This window comes from Oryctolagus cuniculus, chromosome 17, assembly GCF_051225735.1.
Source record: "Oryctolagus cuniculus isolate XC-2025 breed Fujian yellow rabbit chromosome 17, ASM5122573v1, whole genome shotgun sequence".
NCBI classification, from domain to species: Eukaryota; Metazoa; Chordata; class Mammalia; order Lagomorpha; family Leporidae; genus Oryctolagus; species Oryctolagus cuniculus.
In genome coordinates this window covers 5539697-5558636 of record NC_142883.1, presented here as the reverse complement: position 1 = coordinate 5558636, position 18940 = coordinate 5539697, and the positions used below count along the sequence as shown (strand labels likewise).

General features: G+C 63.3%; 1 protein-coding gene and 1 long non-coding RNA gene across 4 annotated transcripts; one reads left to right on the top strand and one right to left on the bottom strand.

Moving 5' to 3' along the window:
• Nucleotides 1-148: 148 nt before the first annotated feature.
• FADS6 (fatty acid desaturase 6) lies at nt 149-12201 on the bottom strand. 3 transcript variants are annotated; one of them, XM_051831573.3, is made up of 6 exons: nt 11960-12192; nt 11276-11442; nt 4784-4964; nt 4242-4429; nt 3175-3354; nt 149-2759 (listed from the first exon to the last, which is right to left on the bottom strand). In XM_051831573.3, exons 1-6 carry the CDS (start codon nt 12120-12122, stop codon nt 2610-2612), a joined length of 1029 nt encoding a protein of 342 aa, XP_051687533.1. In that variant the 5' UTR covers nt 12123-12192; the 3' UTR covers nt 149-2609. The 3 variants fall into 3 exon arrangements, with proteins under 3 accessions (XP_051687533.1, XP_089173991.1, XP_089173992.1); XM_089317865.1 differs by lacking the exon at nt 11960-12192 and adding an exon at nt 5272-5466 and having other exon boundaries at nt 11276-11414; XM_089317866.1 differs by lacking the exons at nt 149-2759; nt 3175-3354 and having other exon boundaries at nt 4411-4549; nt 11960-12201.
• A 12-nt stretch (nt 12202-12213) lies between these two features.
• Nucleotides 12214-14945, top strand: LOC149121081 (uncharacterized). Its single transcript, XR_016224032.1, has 4 exons — nt 12214-12329; nt 13788-14401; nt 14578-14748; nt 14836-14945. It is a non-coding gene; the product is annotated as an uncharacterized LOC149121081 (long non-coding RNA).
• The last annotated feature ends 3995 nt before the right edge of the window (nt 14946-18940 follow it).

Genomic DNA, 18940 nt, shown 5'->3' with positions numbered 1-18940 from the left:
CACGGGCCTTTGAGGGAACCGGCTGCGCCTCACTGTCAGACACGCGGCTTAGTGTCAGCTCAGGGAGGTGGAACTCCCGGGTGACTTCGTTGCGATTTTTCAGCCTGGTCTGTGGGGGCCCAGCGAGAGGACTTAGTACAAAACAACGGCCTCTTGTAATGTTTTATTTACCAGTTTACATGCTCGCCTGTGGAATACACACACCGTGAGTGTCCAGCGCGGGTGACCCCAGATGCGGCCGTGGAGCCCGCTCCCGGATCAGGGGCGAGCCCGGGGCCGGTATCCCAGGAGCCTGCTGGGCCCTCTTCTGAGAAGCCGTGGGGTTGTGTGGCCGTCCCGCTGGACCAGGAGCAGGCCGACTGGCTGGCAGGCTCGGCACCGCCCGCCGGCCTGTGCCGCACGACCCGTAAGGATGGGTTTTACATTCGCTAATGGCAAAGCGTTTTTGGAAGACTGTTCCGTGACACGTTTTGCTCGTCTGCACCCGTCCGTGGCTGTTTCTGCACAGCTTGCTCCACACAGTCCCACACACCTACCTGGCCCTCGGGAGAAGGAGCGACAGCCCCTGCATGAACACGAGGATGGGGGCCGGGTCTCGGCCACTCGCGACCCTCCCCCGGGGCTTCACACAGGGCCTGGCACCCGCAGACATTCAGGAGGGTGACTGCTCTCCCAGGGGAGAGGGACGCAGACACTGAGGACCAGACTCCAGAAGGCTGTGGGGCCGCCCTCCCACAGGCAGCGTGTCTGCTGGCCCAGTGCGTGCATTCTGAGTCAGCGTCCACGCTTCCCCCACCCCCGGCACCGTCCGTGACACGCGGAAAACCGTCCACCCCGCGTGTTCCTGCCGCTGCTGTCGCCTCCCACGCGCCTCGCTCCACCGCCACTCCCTCACCTCTCAGGTCCCCAGAGGAACCGAAAACCGAGCTTCACCGCGACCCAGTGACCGCTCCCGGGGCGCCCTGGCTGCCGTGCCCAGATCAACACCGCGAGTCCCTGGGGGAAGGGACTGGGTGGGTTCAGCCACTGGCCGGGACCAGGCCTCTCCTGACACCGCATTTTCACAGGGAGACGGCAGATGGATGCATCGCGCTCCAAGACCTCACGGCCCTTTCGGAGCCGCTAGTGCACTTCGAGAAAGCAGCGGGCTGGGAGGCGGCCAGGCCTGCGTCGTTCCGGCAGGGCCACGGGGATCCAGAACTCCCCTCCCAGCAGGGCACAGACAGGACCCAAGTGGGCGAAAGGACCATTGCTCAGAGGTGAAGGGCACACCCCAGGCCACTGGGGGGCGAGTGTGAGCTGGAGCTGCAGGGGTGCCCCCCCACCACGGAGGGGAAGGCAGGGTGGAGAGGAGTGCGCAGGACCCCAGGGGCAGAGGGCAGCTGCCCATGCCAGGCCACCGTGGCTGGCCCGGGCTCCGAGAACGCCAGGCCAGCCGACTCTCCCGCCCACCCCAAGGGCGCCTGTTCACTGGGACTTAGCCTGCCCTTCACCCCTTCCCAGGACCTGAGACCATGCACTCAGAAAATGACTTGCAACTTCCAGACCAGAGACAGTGCTGGGCCCCGCCCCCACCGAGGGCATGGGGCCACGTGGCTAGCAGTGGAAGCCCGGAGTGCTGCCAGGGACAGTGCGCAGGACAGCCCCCCAACTGCAAAGAATTATCCAGACAAAATGCCCACGGTGCCAAGGGGAGAAACCTTGTCCTAAGCTAAGCGCTCTGGCCGCCTCCTCTGTCCCCCACCCCTGCGTCCAGCCTCCACCGGGACACCTCCTGGCACCCGCCCCAGCTGGTGCAGCCCCCGGACCTCTCTCAACTCTGCCCACGTTGGGCTGAATCCCAGCAGTGTCCCCCAGACAGTGTCCCCTCAGCAGCCACCTGACATCTGGGTCCCGCCTCCCACAGCCACGCCCAGCCCTGGACTCCATCAGACCCAGTCCCATAACCCCTCCAGCCTCGCCTGCCCCCAGGCTCACTACTTCCAAGCATCGTGGAACAAGGCAGAATCTTCAGAGCCGCTCAAAGCCAAGGTCGCGCCCAGAGCTCTCGTGACGTCCCCCAGCGCGGTCCCCTGGAGTGTTCCCCCCCAAAGCGCACTTGCTTCTAGCCGTGGGCCATGGAACACCCGGCCTGTGTCTTGCACGGGTGTCACTGGCTAGAAACTAGGGAAGGTGGCCCAAAGGGACCTCGTCCTGTGGTCCCTGGGAAGAGGGCACCGTGGGGCTCAGGGCCTCAGGGGGCACAGGAAGAACCGGTGGCCAAGCAAGTGTGCAGCTCTCCTGAAACCAGCGAGGCCCCGGCGGAGGGGGCTGGCCCTTGTCTCTGTGCCCCTGCCACCCCTGCTCCTCTTAGTCCTACATAGGCGCCTAAGATAAGGCCAGCTGAGGTCCAGACCAGAACGCCCAGCCACCAGCACTCCTCTCCCCCAGACACCCCTCGAAGCCCAGAAATGCAACCAAGGCACCCGCCAGGATGCCGGCCGAGCACCCCTGCCCCAGTGCCACCTAGGGCCCCCCACTGCAGGTGCACCTCCACACCCACAGGCCAGCAGCAGCGGGAGGACGGGGGCTGGGCGGGCAGGGGAGCCACGGCCACGCCGGCCCCGCCGTCACTGCAGCCCCACTAGCTCCGTGATGGGCGGGGCGTGCACCATGAACTCCTCGTAGCGACTGAGAAATAACCGGAAGCGAGACAGGTAGGAGTCCTCGTTGTAGGGCAGCTGCTTGTCGCGGAGAAACTGAGACACCACCGGCTTCACCTGGAGGAAAGTGAGGGGCAGAGGGAGCCACGAGCGGGGGCGGGGGCTGCCTCGGCCCCGCCCACCCCGGCCCCGGCTCTGGCTGGTCTTGTCCCCCGTGACCTGGATGGCAGCCAGGGCTCCCTTTTATGCGGCACCTACTGTGTGCCAAACGCTTCAGGCCTCTTTATTTCCTCCTCAAAGCCGGCTGCTGCAAGCACCGCGCTCTCCCCTTTTACAGAATCAGAGGCATCCCTGAACTTGGCCGGGGCTCACCACTAGCAAGAGTCCCACCTGCTGATCTGAAACCCGCCTGCTGCTTCGCCTGGGTGACCTCGGAGCCGCCAGCTGGGGGACGCGGGGTTCAGGTGGACCCTGGGGGTGACCCACGCTGCCCTTCGTCCCAGCCGCCCCCCAACCCCGAGCCCTCGCCTACCTTCAGGCACATGTGGTCAGAGAGCCTGGGGAATAGGTGGTGCTCCACGTGGCAGCTGATGAGCGAGTGGCCGAAGGCCCAGTCCAGCACGGGCTGCCGGGGCAGGTTCAGCACCCCCAGGCTCATCATGTGAATCCGCCGGGGCTTCTTGTCCAGCGAGAACATGGGCAGCCCGATGTGCTGTGACGGACAGGCGGGTGATTGACAGGAGGGTCACGCCCTGGGGCGGGGCCGGGCAGCCCGGGACCAGCCCACCCTGCTCCAGACTTCCTCATCAAGCACTCAGGGGTCCGGGAGGTTCTTCTGACTGCCCCCCACAAACCTACTAAGGCAGGACCCGGGAGAGTAGGGAGCCGGGTTCCTGCACCAGCTCCAGTGCCAACCCTGTGTGCCCTGCGTGACCTCCCCCATCTCTGGGCTGGGCCGGGCTGGGCTGGGCTGGACTGGGCACCTCGGCCCCCTGATGCTCTGGCACCTGCGACTGCCCACACTCACAGCACCACACTGCCTCATCCCACCAGACCTCCTCCAAAATTCTGTTCATTCAAGGTCAAGTTGGCACATCCTCTTGTATTTTTCCATTGAACAAGCATGGAGAGGCGCTGCCCTGGCCAGCACTGTCCTGGCTCTGGGGCACTCAGAGGTGGACGGGAGCCCCCGTTAGCACAGGAGAGGCAGACGTGGGATTACATTATCCAAACAGCTGCGCTAAGTGCCCGGACGGTGACACACAGGGAGGTGGAGCCTGGGGCCCTCCCCAGTCGGGACGAGGGAAGTGTCCCCCAGGAAATGGCACCAGAACTGCGTGCTGAGCCCCCGGCCTTTCACGAAGCCCCCATCCCCACCCCAGTCCTGCATCCCCTTCCTCTGCCTGTTCAGGGCACTGGCTGGTGCCTGGATCGACCCTGGCTGGGCATCAGGGCCAGCCAGCGTGGAGAAGCAAAGCCCCGCTGGAAACCCGAAGTCCGGGCTGAAGCCGGGAGTCGGGGCAGCCTCTGCCGGGCCCCTGCCCAGGCACCGTGGAGAACATGGCCCAGCCGCCCGCGCCCAGGCCGCGGAGGCCTCACCTGGAAGATGTTGACGTGGAGGTAGGGGTGGGCCAGCAGGGACCTGGTGAGCAGCATGCAGAGCAGGGCCGAGCCGCGGCTCCGGAAGCCCGACACGTGCCGGAGCAGCCAGTAGTGAGAGTAGAGGCCCAGGGAGATGAGGGCCAGCGTCCGCAGCGCCGCCCCCAGGTCCGCCTTCCTGAGCCGCTCTGCCAGGGGGCACGAGACACAGAGTGAGTCCCCGGCTGCCTCCGCCGCCCTGCAAGGTGAGGGCGCCGTGGTGCAGGTGAGGAATCGGAGAGATTAAACAGCCCGACCAAGGTCGTGACCTGGAGGAAATTTCCAGAATAAACGAGACTGCAGAGACCTGAGTCAGCGGGAGCGAGGTGGGCTGTGACCCTTCATCTCCGCCCAGCCCCCGCGGGGAACCGCCCAGCAAGACAGGCGGCAGGGAGTCAGCTCTGGGGCATCGTGGGAGAGAAGTTAGTCACCCCAGAGCTCGGCCCCTCCCACGGACAGACAACCCCGAATGCAAGTACAGACCCAGGCCCTCGCGTGCTTACCGACAGCCACCAGCGGGGTCATGATGGGCACCAAGAAGGGGGCCAAGAACATGTAGACGTAGCGATTGAGGCAAGGCAGCTTCCAGGTGCTCGAGTCGCCCAGACCCACCACGTTGGTGTAGCCATGGTGCATCTTGACGTGGCCGTACTCGGCGTACTCTGCCGTGAAAGACGTGCACACCTAGGGGAGGAGCCCCGGAGGGAGCGGCATCAGGGGCGGCTGAGCCCGGCAGGACGCGGGGACGCCTTCCTGCCCTGCACCCCCATCATCAGCCTTGACCGTCAACTCCCAGGTAGCCGTGACCACACAGCAGCAGCCAGGAGAAACAGCCGCACCCACCATGGGTGGAAGGCCAGACCCCAGAGTGCCACTGTGCCACTGTCCACCCAGGCAACCCTGAGGGCCCCAGGGGCTGGCAAGACAGGGTGCACTGTGGATAAAGCTCCTGGCATGGGTTGCAATTTTGTGCCATTTAACTTGCACATACCTGCACCTCCCAATACCATGTTGCAGTCGGAATCCGTAGCAGTCGGGAAAGGGGGCACAGGAGTGGTCCGGGGGCGGGGGACCATCTGAATTGCACAGGGTGGAGTGAGGCTGCCACGAGTGGAGGCCGAGGGCTCCCTTCCCCCTAAGGGGGACCCCTCAGAGATTCTCCCGCAACAAGGAGAACAGTCATTCTCTATGCAAAAGAGGAGCAAAGGATGCAAATGAGCATGCAGATGCCAGCCCTTTCCCATGCACCCCCCAGGCCAGAAGGTTGTGCTCATTTTAGTGGAGCTGCTGCCAGGCTGTTTCTGGGGGCACCGGTCCCCGAGCCTGGTGGAGCCAACGGGCCAGCTCCATTGAGCGTTCGCTATGCACCAGGCTCAGGCTCCGCCTGGGTGCTTTACCCACTTCCACAGCCAGGGGGCAGTGCTGTCCCCGTTAGCAGCCCACAGAGGCCAAAACTGAGAGGGAAAGCAGCCAGGTGACCCCAGGGCACACGCTTAGGTGGCGGCAGAGGCAGGAGCTGGATGGGAAGGCTCGGATGCCACCCGAGACTCCTGACACTTACAGCAAACGAGCCGGGAGCGGGGGCAAGAGCAGAGAAGAAAGGTAGAGAACAGGTTTGCCAGGGCCCGCGCGGTGGCGCAGCGGGTGAAGCCCCCGCCTGCACTGCCGCATCCCACATGGGCAGGGGTTCGTGTCCCGGCTGCTCCACTTCCAATTCTGCTCCCTGTTAACGCACGTGGGAAAAGCAGCGGATAATGGCCCAGGTGTTTGGGCTCCTGCACCCACGTGGGAGACCCAGAGGAAGCTCCTGGCTTCAGCCTGGCCCATCCCCAGCCGTTGTGGCCACTGGGGAGTGAACCAGTGGATGGAAAATCTCCCTTTCTCCTTTTCTCTCTCTGTAACTCTACCTTTCAAATAAATAAAATCTTTAAAAAAAAAAAAAAAAAGGCAGGAAGCTGGATTGGAGGTGGAGCCAGGACTCAAACCCAGGAATTCTGTGGCAGGAAGTGGGCTTCCCAAGCGGCATCAACCCCTGAGCCAGACTCCCGCCCTGGTTGATTTATCTGGACATCCTATATCCTGTCTGAGAAACCTATCACCACAGCCCAGAGTCCCAGCGACCCCCACCACTCTGAAGGCAGCTGGGGAAGCGCTGCCCCCCTGCCCCGCCCCTTCCCCGGGGATCCCCCAAAGGGTCCAGAGTTGGGAATGGGAGTCGGGCAGGCTCCAGTCCAAGTCCTTCCCGCCTGAGGGACACTGCCCCTGGGTGTCCCCGAGCCCTTCTTTCCCACCCTGCCCGGGCCTGCTGCCCTCTGCGCCTGCGCCTGTGCCTGTCTCCAGGGTGGCCCTGCTGTGGCTCCGGCCCCAAGCTGGAAGCCGGCCCATTGCACTGGGCTCCTCCCTTTGCCTCCTCGCCCCCAGACCCAACCCGGGCAACCTCCTCCGGCCCCTAGCAGCCGCTGGCTGTCTCCCGCCTCCAATCCAGCAGAGTGACCTAATTAACGCCCAACTTTTTGATTGTGTCAGAATTTTATATCTGTGGCTTTTTAATCCTGTCACGTGCTGTGTGTTTAAGATAAAGCAGAAGAGAGAAGGACACGGAAGACACCGATGACCTGGGCCAGCTCCCAGGAGGACAAGGGGCAGCGGCCGACCAGGGGAGGGCCACCTGTCACTGGCCCTCGGGGATCCTGAAACCTAGGCAAAAAATAAGCCGTCTTTGAAAGCGGCCGACTTGGACAACTGTCGGGCCGTGGGACAAAGTCCCGGCCCCTCTGCCTGGCACGTGGGTCTCCGTGCTGCCTTCCTCCAGGGAGTCTGCTAGATTTACTGACCCCAGGTTTCTGTGGGCCCAGGGGCCCTGCGCTGCTTCCTGTCTGTCCGTTTGTCTGAAACCCCCCTCCTGCCTCGGAGCTGCCCTGCCAGTGCTGGAAGCTTCTCCTCCCGAAAGGATCGCCAGGGTCCCCAGGCCTCTGCAGCACCGACACTGGGGGGGGGGGGGCCTTTTTGTTTGTTTTTGCTGGGGAGTGGTTCTGTGTGTGGTAGGGTGTTGAGCAGCACCCTTGGCCCTTGTCGACTGCACACACACACACACACACACACACAGGCTCCAGACCTGGCCCAGTGTCCTCGCCACAAGCCCCCCACCACCCCACCCCACCGTCCCAGTGGCCTGGTCCCCTTGTGCGGGCCGGGGTCCTGGGCTGCCCTGGGCTTGCATCCCAGTTGTCCCGCATGTCCACCCTCAGGCAGCCTTGAGCGAGAGAGTCGTGACCCCCTGGGTCCAGGTTTGCTCATCTACAAGTGGGGGTGATAACAGCTTTGACCTCCCAGGGAGCCATGACCTTGAGCAAACCCACAGTGAGGGGCGGACTGCAGCCCGCAGCCTCGGCTCACGTCCTTGGTCTCTGTCTCTTTCCCTGCTCCACTCTGAGCCTTGGGTCTTTGCCCATTTTTCTTTGATTGATTCGAGAGGCAGAGAGATGGACAGGGAGTTCCCACCCCCAGATGCCTGCAAACAGCCGGCAAGGGGCTGGGGTGGGAGAGAAGTCTCTGCCGCTGCTCCCCAGGTCCTCCCTCAAGGTGACACTGCGCAGACTCGGTGCGACACCAGCCCGCCCAGTGCTGTTCCAGGGGCCTCCCCGGCCCCCAGCCCTCCTCTGCCTCGGCAGGAACCACCTCGAGACCCCTTGCTTTGCTGGTGTATCAGGCTTGTCCCCGCCGCAGCACAGGGAGGAACAGCCAGGATCCACACACACGGTGCTGGACTGTGTCCTTCCCTTGCTTCAGATACTGAGTGGGCTTACTGGGGGAAACCTGGGAGGGGTCCACCAGACCTCTCTGTCCTAGTTTCGCCAGTTCTGTGGCTCTGTTTTAAAAACTTTCTTTCTATTACAAAGATATGGTTTGTGCTGAAGATCTGAGCGCGCCCTCTGAATACACTTTTAAAGTTTAAAAAAAGAAAAAATCATAGCTGAGCTCACTCAGAGAACAGCAGAGAGGAGCAGCGAGAAGAGAGAGAGAGAGAGAGAGAGAGACGGCGGCCGGGGCTGGGACCTGCAGGAAGCAGCGGGGGCCCCCTGGTCCCCTGGTGTGGGCCCCCCCAAGGCACAGCTCCCCGAGGCCCCGCTGGGAGCTGGGACCCCTCCCTGCGGCACAAAGCCCACTTCACAAGGAGGTTTGGCAGCTGTGCCACAACACAGGGCTCTGTGCCTGGCACGGCCCGGCCCTGGCCACGCAGGGGAGCATCCTGGGCTGACAAGCAGGAGAGCCCCTCTCGCCCTCCGACCTCAGGAGTTAGTCCTGCCCATGCCCCAGGAGACACCTGCACACCCCCACCCCCGCCTGGTGGCCAGCGAAGCATATTGCCCTTCCTGGCAGTCCCAGGGACACATGCCCTGGACGGGGAGGGGCAGGCGCCCTCACCAAGCAAAGCCAGCATTGTCTGTGGGCTGGAGAAAGGGCTGGGGGTGCCATCAGGGCGGCTGGAACTTCCTCCTGCGGGCCCGGCATGGCCGAGGGTGGTGGGGGCGCAGGCCTGACTCCTGCCAGAGTGGGAGCCTCCCCCACACCCGTCCCTTGCACTGGCTCAGAGAGGGCGAGGCCCTGCCAACACTCAGCTGCCATCTGAGGCCACAGGACAGCCCGAGGCACCTGGGCCTGAGAACCCAGCGACCCTGCGGTGAGGACGTCGGCTGGGGGCCAAGGTTTGGGGAGAGCAAGGCACCCAGCAGGACCCATGAGAGAAGACTCTAGAAGGGAGGAGGAGGGTCCCCGGGCAGCCACCGAGGACGGATGGGACTCTGGCCAGCAGAGGGACAGACCCAGCACCCCACACACACACACATGCACAGCCCAGCTGAGCTCTGTCCTATTCCAGTTAACCAAAATAAGACTACCACCTCCACGTGCTGACGCCTTCCGGAAGCTGGAGGCGGGGCTAATGCCCTGCGGAGGACTCAGATCGGCCCTTGGTCAAGGCCTGGGCTGTCTCAGTTCATGACTATGATGACCGCCTGTTTATCAGACTAACACTTAGACATGAATTAAGTAACTAGCCCAAGGTCAAGGCAGTTCGAGGCTGGGATTGCAGCGAGGCATGAGGCCCCAAAGGCTGTGTGACCCCGACACCATCCCCACGTCCAGCCCACAAGACCCGCCTCCCCCACAAGGCCCACACTACCCCCACCAATGCTAGCCGGCCTGGGGGTGCCAGGTCACTTCTCTTGTGCCCAGAGGTCCTCCCAGACCCACTGCTGTGCCACTTCCCACAGTTCACTGCGGCACACGGGGTGGCTGTCACAACACAAGGTGTGGTCACAACTTTCCCTCCTCAATTGCAGGGTCCCCCAGGAAGTGGCCCTTCGTCAGGCAGCTTTTCTCTGGACTTGGTCCCCAAGTCAACGTCGCCGTCATTGTAGACAAATACCGATGGAAAACCTCCCGAGCGCTCTAGCCAGAGCCAGAGCTAAAGAGACAAACAGGCGGCCAGGAGGCCAAGCTCTGGGGCGCACAGAGACAAGACAGGGAGCAGCAAGCCAAAGCCAGCTCAGAGGCGTCCTGGGCCTGCAGGGCTCTGGCTGAGTTCTCCAGCCAGCGAGTCCTGGAAGCCTTCTCGGAGGAGGCCACGCTGGCTGTACCTTTGCTCTGCACACGGAGCGGCTCCTGGGTGCCCCAGGCCATGCAGCCCAGAGTCCCACACTCCAGTGGCTATCAGCTCCCCCGGGGAACCTGTGGGCCTCTTCTCCCCTTATCCTGGGCTTCACCTTGCTCAGCCGCACCCCAAGTTTGCAAGCCATGAGGTCATCGCTGTACCTAAACCTCTTGCGGCCGATTAGTCCGGAATTCGCAATACCTGCTCGTCCTCCGCTGCCTCCAGGCTCCTGGCGCTCGGTCCAGCTTTGAAAAATCCAGAGCTAAGCCCAGCCCTCAGGTTCCGGGATTACAACACTGCCCCTGAAGCCGCCCAGTGTGGCGCCTGCTTGCCTCCCGTGGGTTACAGACGTGGTGGGCACTGGTCTCGTGCACCTGGCTGGAGCCACACCTGGGGATCCCTGGGAAGGAAAGTGTCTCACAGCTGACCCTGAGGCTCGGGAGTGTGTTGATTCCGGTGTTGTCCTTGTACTTCTGACACGTGGGGGCAGGGTGGTGGGAAGGGGAACAGAGGGGCTGGGGATGCAAGGTGGAAGCGTCTCCCCCGCTCGGCTGACCGGGAACAAGACGTGTGCGTGTGCATTTAATGACTTGCAGTTTTATAAAGTTGCATCACTTTATAAGAAGTTCACAACTGAGCTCACTGGCCAGAAAAGGACAATTTCTGTTGCCAGCTCTCCTGTCATCTCTAAGTGGCCTGGGTGGCCAGGTGAGGCTGCCCCTGGACCGGATCAGAGACTTTGGAAACGAGTCAGGAGACAAAGATAGCCTGGCCTGGAACCTTTGCCTTCCTGCGCTTGCCAACAGGTGAGAAGGCAGCAGAGGCGGGGGGGGGGGGGCGGGAGAAGGGGGGGGGCTTCCTGGAGCAGGGTCGGGGGAGCAGAGGGCTCTTCAGTTTGGCTCAGCCACTGCCAGGTATTGGAAGAGCGGCGTCAGGCCTTTCCCCTCCCCCACCTCTCTCTGCCAGTCACATTTTAAGTCCTGATTGCAACACCTGGAAGCCCCAACAGTTGTAGTTGTGAGCCAAGACAACCCCGTCCCAGGACCTGTCAGCCTGGCAGGAGGACAAAGCCCTGGTCTCATTTTGCCCGGGGCTACAGAGCAGCCAAAAGGCACCCACAGGAGAAAGGAGAGGCCCAGGTCAAGTGCATGGCCACAGGGAGACACTTGGACGTGCTCATCAAGTCTCCCCCACCGGCTGCAAACTCCTTCCCAAGGGCTGGTAGAAGTGCGCACACACACACACACACACGCTGCACACGGCACCCTCGACTCCACACCAACAGCTGCAGCCGGTACACACCTGCACACAGCAGCCACCCACCCTCTCCTCCCAGGCTCACCTCCACGAAGAAAAGCTCCCAGATCTTGCTCCAGCGTTTGGACTCGGTGAGCGCACCGTGAGTGGCCAGGTGGCTGCCCTTGACCGTGAGCGTGTAGTGGCACACACCCAATATCGTGATGCCGGAGGCAAAGACCAGGGCGTTCTCGGAGCGCAGGCACAGGAACCCTGCACAGAGACAGGACAGGGGGACGAGGTCGTTCTCAGGATTCCTGAGGTCTGTGCCAAACACCCAGCCCTGGGGCCGCACCGGCAGGAGGGAGGCAGGTCCCCCTGTGGCTGGGGGAAGGGCTGGCTCTGCCGCGGGATGTGGGACACAGCACAGCAGCCGACGGCTTGCACCCTCGGCTTCCCTTCCTCGAGCAGGGGTGGGGGCCGGAGTGTCGGGGATCCCATAGCAGAAGGGGTCCAGAGAAAACCCACCTTCTCTCCCCACTCCCCTCGCCCCTCCCTGGTGTCCCCAAGAGCATCCTCCCCCTTCCCCAAGCCCCTCACCCCTCCCCAGCCCTCCGGGAAACCAGTACCCGTGGCATCCCAGGCTTTCTCCCTTAGCACCCGGCTCCCTTGGGAGACACCAGGCTGCACACTTCAAATCCTACTCGCGGGTTTGGAGGACGTGTGACCCTCCACCCCGAGAGCGCCTTCCGCAGCCCAGCCCAGACCGGCCGGCGCCTGGGTTTCTCACCGGCCGGCAAGGCGAGGAGGCTGAGCGCGAGGATGGCGCAGTCCACGCCGTGGCGCTCCCACCACGAGCTCGCCTTCACCACGTCCTGGACGCGCGCCTCCAGCTCGCTCAGCAGCCCCTCGGCCCCGCCGCCCGCGGAGCGCGCGTCCTGCTCCGGCTCCATGGCCTCCCTGCGCGCCGGGTCAGGACGCGGCGCAGGACCGGGGTGTGTGTCTGCGGCGCCGGGGAGGCGGGGAGTGCGAGCGGGGCGGACCGGGGCGGAGTCACGCGCCGGCTGGGGACACCGGTCCTCCGGGTCACCGTGCTGGACGTCCCGGCGCCTCCTGCGGCGCGCGACAGCCACCCGCCCCACGTCAGGTGCACGCTCCAGGTCGGCTGCCCCGGGACCGGCGCGGGAGGAGCCGGGGGATGTGCAGACGTGGGGAGGTCACTGGGGAGCGGGGATGGAGTGCAAGAGGACCAGCCTGGAGTGGAGGAGATCGGATGAGTAGACAGAGATGTCGGGGAGACCCCCCCACACCGTGGCTTTTCCTGAGCCCCCAATGTCCTGCTGTTCCGGCACCCTGCTGGGGCTTCAGATACCCAGACTCTGATTGGCACCCAGCACCCCTATCCCCCAGGCGGCTCAGGCCTCAGGAGGTTCCTTGTCTGCAAGGCCAACAGACATCAGGACCTGGAGCAGTGCCTGGCTCTCCAATGTTTATGAAATCTTGGCACAGAAAATCCAAGGACTCACTCCTGTGGTTGAGCAGAGAGTGAATGAGGTCCTTAGCATGGGGGTCTCCTGCTGGGTCATGGTTCAGGTGAGAGGGTGCAGAGCTATAGAGAAGCCATCCCACAGACCCCCCACTCTGGGCGCCTGGACACAACCCTGAGGTCCCTCTACAGCTCCACTCGCCAGGGTGCCCAGCTCCCAACCCAGGGTCCCAGCCGAGTCCTCTGGAGTGGGGGGGGGGGGGGGAGGTGTCGGGGCCACACCTGTGCTGGCCCTCCCATCATCCCAGGCCTGTCTATCCTGGCTGGAGCTGACCTTGGTCCTCCAAAGAAAAGCCCAGCCAGGACACCAGAACCAGGAGTCAGGAAGTCCAGCCGGGTCTCCCCCGGGGGTGGCAGGGACTGGCACCAAGGGCATTGCTGCTGCCTCCCAGGGTGTGCATTGGTGGGAAGCTGGGGTCAGGAGGAGGAAGCCAGGCACTCTGGTGTGGGCTGTGAGCATCTTAACCACGAGGCCACAGGCCGGGTCCTGTGTCAGTGAAGGGAGGGGTGGCCACCTGCCTCCCCCTCCCCCACCCTCTCCCTCCCCAGTGCACTAGAGTTTTCAAGGAGGGGCCACGTGCACTTTGAAAAAGCACATTCCCGTTCAGTATGCAAATTACAGCGCATTCCTAAGGGGGGTGTGCTTGCCTCAGACCCATCAGGTGCATCCTGGGACATCTGAGGGGTGCGGGGAGGGGCAATGCAGGGTGCCCACAGGCGAGGTGTGTGAGAGCAGTTTAGGGGAGCCGGGAAGCTGGATGGAGTGGATGGAGCGAGGGAGACCAGGTCAGGGACTGGTTCAGCACCCCCAAAACAAGACAGAGAGGCTACGGGGCAGATGACGGGGGTCCCCAAACCAGGAGGAGTTGAGTGGGCAGTCACCCAAAAAATGCACCAGCAGCCAACAAGCACACCAGAGGATGCTGCCACCGGGAGTCCACAGGGAAATGCAATTTAAAGCTCTGAGAATATTGGGACCGGAGCTGTGGCGTAGTAGGTTAAGCCTCCGTCTGCAGAGCCTGCATCCCATACGGGCGTGGGTTCAAGTCTGACAGCTCCACTTCTGATCCAGCTCCCTGCTAATGCACGTGGGGAAGCAGTGGAAGATGGCCCGAGTGCATGGCCCCTGCACCCACGTGGGAGACCCAGAAGAGGCGCCTGGCTCCTGGCTTCAGCTATTGTGGCCATTTGGGGGAGTGAACCAGTGGCTGGAAGACCTCTCTCTGTCTCTCCCTCTCTCTCTGTCTGTAACTCTTTCTCTCAAATAAATATTTAAATAAGATTGTCTTTCAGCCCCACTGATATGGCTGAAGTGGACCAGATGAGCAGGGCTACGTGCTGGCGAGGCAGGGCAGGGGAGGGAGCCGCTGGCCTCTCCCCCACCGCTGATGAGGGGGAGAAGTGGTTCAACCCCTGGGCAAACAGCCGGGCAGCTTCTCATGGGGTTAGCGTATGACCCAACCATGCGGCTCCCAAATATTTACCCAAGAGGAACAAAAACAGAGTCTTATACCTGAGTGACCACAGCAGCCGGACCCACGGTGGCCGGAGTGGAAACAGCCTACGTGTGCATGCACAGCCAGACCACCACACGGCCACAGAATGTCGGCCATGGACCGGGCGGCCACGGCAGCCAGCCGACTCAGACGTGTGTGCGCGAAGCCCGCCCTGCTGGATTCCGCACAGGTGATAGAAATCAAAGCGGCAGTGGCCTGGGGCGCAGAGGTGGGGACGGTAAATGCAGAGGGGGCGAGACGCTTCCTGGGGAGAGGGAAATGGTGGCTGTGCGTATTTATCAAGTCATTGTCCTGCGCACTCCAAATGGGTTGCCCCTTATTATATTTAATTGCATCCCAATAAAGTCGATTACAGCAAAAACAAAACAGCAGGAGGATTTCTTGTGAAAGACTGAGGGAGGCCTTCGGATGAGCTGTCTCAACGCCCACGTCCCATCTGGGAGTGCCTGGCTTGTGTCCCGGCGGCGGCTCCTCTGCGTTCCAGCTTCCTGCCGAGGTGCATCCTGGGAGGTGCAGGTGAGGGCTCAAGTGCCTGGGTCCCTGCCAGCCCTGTGGGAGCCCGGATGGCTGGCGTTCCCGCCTCCTGACTTCAGCCGGGCCCAGCCCTGACTGTTGCAGGCATTTGCGGGAGTGAACCAGCAGATGGAAGATCTCTTTCTACCTGCCCGTCCCCCTGCCTTTCAAATAAATAAATAAATAAAATGTGGTGGAAACAGCGTTGTTGAAGATGAAGATCTGCAACCCCCAGATGGGCAGAGAAACACGAAAGATTCCCAGCAGCAGGGACAACTCAGATGTCCATCAGCAGTAAAATAAGCGAAGCCTGCTATTTGCACACCACAAACACGTGCAGCCCGGGAGCCGGTGTTGTGCCCAGCGGGTTGAGCCGCCACTTGCGCCAGCGCCGGCGCCCACACCAGAACACCGGTTTTTTTATTTGTTGTTTGTTTGTTTGTTTTTGGACAGGCAGAGTGGACAGTGAGAGAGAGAGACAGAGAAAAAGGTCTTCCTTTTGCCGTTGGTTCACCCTCCAATGGCCGCCGCGGCCGGCGCACCGCACTGATCTGATGGCAGGAGCCAGGTGCTTTTCCTGGTCTCCCATGGGGTGCAGGGCCCAAGCACTTGGGCCATCCTCCACTGCACTCCCTGGCCACAGCAGAGGGCTGGCCTGGAAGAGGGGCAACCGGGACAGAATCCGGCGCCCCGACCGGGACTAGAACCCGGTGTGCCGGCGCCGCTAGGCGGAGGATTAGCCTAGTGAGCCGCGGCGCCGGCCTAAAACAATTTTATTTTAAAAACTGAGCATAGCCCCTGTGGAGGTATAATGCATAAGCCACGGATCCAGCACAAGGACTCGAGGGCGTCCCTTGGCCGTGGACGAGGGGCGGCTGTGCGTGTGTGGCGCAGGGGCTGACACCCCTGCCCACTGCCCCCGGAGTCAGAGCAACACCCGGACTCTTCCCCCGCCTCTCCGCACCCGCCTCACCTCCCAGCCGCTGAACCATCCCCTCCAGCTCCGGGTCCTGCCAGAAGGTGGCGACACCTTGACCAAGCCTGGAGAGGGAGGAGAGGCCCTGGGCGGTTGGCCCCAGGCCTGCCCCATCTAAGTTGCCTGCTTGACCCCTCCTGGGGGGCGGTGCAGGGAGCAGGCACGGGCAGGCTCCATAACTACTGCCCGTAGCAAGTCACTGGCAGGTTGCCATGGCAGCCTCCCCTTACCCAGCCACCCCCCACCTGGACTTGCCTCTGCTCCCACCCAACCCCCAGCTGCCTGCACAGGACCCAGCATGTGTGAACAGCACCACTGGGCTCTGGAGTCCAGCACCCTTAGTCGCTGTGTGACCTCCGGTGAGTTACTCAGCCTCTCTGAGCCTCAGTAGTTTCCTGTACACTAAAACACAGCCGTGTAAGGAGTGAGACGACCAATCCCCTATAAACTGCTGTGCACGCCTGCTCTGGAGACCGCCCCGAAGGCAGCGAGGTCTTTGGGACCTGGGACCAGCAAGGTTTCGGACTTGCGCTGGAGGGGTCTACAACCTCGGGCTGCATCGCTCTCCTGGGCCAGCGAGTCCAGTGCCCGCTGCGTCTCCATCTCCAGGTGCTCCCCTGCCTGGGCCCGGGGGACCGCTCGCTGACCTCTGACCCCCCGTCTCACCCGAGGGCTGTGTTCCTGGGCAGTGGCTTCTCCACGTGCACCCCCGCAGCCCCGCTCATCCCTGAGCGTCCGTCACTCCACGGTATTCCCAGGCCGCGTTCACCTGCTGCCTGCAGACCCCGTGGCTCTGGGCTCCCTCTCCTCCCCCCCCCCCCCCCCGTCTGCCAGCCGGCATCACGCTTCAAGGGTCGCACATGGCCAGCAGCGAGTGCTCTCGGGCACTGGGACCTGGCTGTACATGTAAGGTGTCCCCGTGTCTGGGGTGCCCACCCGTGTCAGTCAGGATAAGGAGCACCGGCTCCCAGCTGCTGTAACGGACCAGCCCAACGTCTCAGCGGCTCAGTGCAACCCGGGTTATTTCTTGTTCCCATCACAGCCCAGTCTGGGTGCCAGGGCCCCCTCCAAGTTCAAGGCAGCCAGGCCTCTTCCGTCTTTGGTGCCTCCGTCCCCACCCCTGGGCCTCAGTGGCTGACCCGGGAGCGGAAGGGAGAATGTGTGTGAAGGTAGTTTCAGCTCCAGGTCCGGAAGGGGTGCGGGGCACTTCCATCCACACCCCTGCCCACAACCCACGCATTCGGCCCCAACCCTCCCACAGGTACACGAAGGAGGCCAAGGACCCTGCAAGCCCCCCTTTGCGTTTCTCTAAGCCTCCTCCGTGACTCCCCACTCCCCCCACGGTGCCCAGCACACTGCCTCAGTGCCGTCCGTGCCCAAGTTCACCAGGTGACGGGCAGAGCAGTGCGAGAACGGGCTGCCTGCAAGAGACATGCTGGGGTTTGCTGGAGAGACAGGTCCCGCCTGCTCGCCGGACAACGCGGCTTCCCCCCGTGCTCGGCACACAGTAGGTGCTCAGTAAACACTTACGGGCTAAATGAAGAGGCCGCTGCACAGCGGGTTAGGAAAGCAGGCTCGAGCCGGCGCCGTGGCTCAATAGGCTAATCCTCCACCTTGCGGCGCCGGCACACCGGGTTCTAGTCCCGGTCGGGGCGCCGGATTCTGTCCCGGTTGCCCCTCTTCCAGGCCAGCTCTCTGCTATGGCCAGGGAGTGCAGTGGAGGATGGCCCAGGTGCTTGGGCCCTGCACCCCATGGGAGACCAGGAAAAGCACCTGGCTCCTGGCTCCTGCCATCGGATCAGCGCGGTGCGCCAGCTGCAGCGGCGGCCATTGGAGGGTGAACCAACGGCAAAGGAAGACCTTTCTCTCTGTCTCTCTCTCTCACTGTCCACTCTGCCTGTCAAAAAAAAAAAAAGGAAAGCAGGCTCGAGAGACTGAAGCTTTAAAAGCACAGTTGCAGGTGGGGAAGACATGAACCCAAACTGGAGACCGGCAAGGTCCCCCCCTCCCCGTCGTCACCTGGGCCAGGGGGAGGAGCTTCCGGAACCACTCAGACACGAGGGCCGATGGCCAGGCGGGGTGAGCTCGGGTCCCCGCTGGCCCTCCAGAGCTCCCCATCACGGGACAGAGATGACTCCGCCCTCCTGTGATTGGGATCTTCATTTGCTGGGGTTAATTACTGTTGTGGTTGGGGTGTGGTGAGAGGGAGTCCCGCCCTGGCCAAGGGGACCCCCAGCTGTGGGTGCGGAGACCCGGGGGCTGCTTCTGGGCTGGGAGGTGGCCCAGGGTGGGATCGGGTGGGCCTCTGGCCTGCAGGTTAATCACTCTGTGCGCTGGGATGGGGGCTGGGTCTTTAACCCTTCCTTGCCCCAGCCATCTGCGCCACCGCCCCCCAAAATCATCAGAGCCCCAAGAGGCCTGGCTCCCTGAGCAGCTGGCATTATTCACAGGGTGGGGCCAGGCGAGCTGGGGGCAAGCGGCCTGGCCCTGCCTCAGATCCAGTCCAGGGCAGAACGGGAACCGGAGCTCTCCCGGCTCTGGCCCAGCACCCACCTCACCCGAGGACCCTGCCCCTGCCTGCTGCGGCCACCCTCAGCCTCCAGCCGGGCTCCCCAGCCACCAGCTCTTCTGCAAGGACAAAGCCAGGTGCGTGAGGGCCCAGAGAGGCAGTCAGGGAGGGAGAGGAGCGAGGGGAGGCAGGCCTGGAGCTGGCAGGACCCTGCTGAAGGGCCAGGGGCTGAGGGCCTCTCTCCGCCTCCCATGTGAAAGGAAACCGAGACCCAGACACTGCCCCGAGTTATACAACAGGTTAGGTGCTTGAGAGCCCAGGCCAGGGCTGCGGGCAGTGCAGGTGCCTGGCTGTGGGCAGTGCAGGTGCCGGCTGTGGGCAGTGCAGGTCCCCGGCTGTGGGCAGTGCAGGTCTCGGCTGTGGGCAGTGCAGGTGCCTGGCTGTGGGCAGTGCAGGTCCCCGGCTGTGGGCAGTGCAGGTCTCGGCTGTGGGCAGTGCAGGTGCCCGGCTGTGGGCAGTGCAGGTGCCGGCTGTGGGAAGTGCAGGTCCCCGGCTGTGGGCAGTGCAGGTGCCGGCTGTGGGCAGTGCAGGTCCCCGGCTGTGGGCAGTGCAGGTGCCGGCTGTGGGCAGTGCAGGTGCCGGCTGTGGGCAGTGCAGGTCTCGGCTGTGGGCAGTGCAGGTCTCAGCTGTGGGCAGTGCAGGTGCCCGGC

Excerpts from the sequence above, each read along its gene's own strand:
- FADS6 (XM_051831573.3), bottom strand. The coding sequence starts at position 12,122 with ATGGAGCCGGAGCAGGACGCGCGCTCCGCGGGCGGCGGGGCCGAGGGG. Across the intron at positions 11,443-11,959 it reads CCTCCTCGCCTTGCCGGCCG|GGTTCCTGTGCCTGCGCTCC; the intron begins GTGAGAAACCCA and ends GTCTCTGTGCAG. Across the intron at positions 3,355-4,241 it reads TCCACGTCAACATCTTCCAG|CACATCGGGCTGCCCATGTT; the intron begins GTGAGGCCTCCG and ends TGTCCGTCACAG.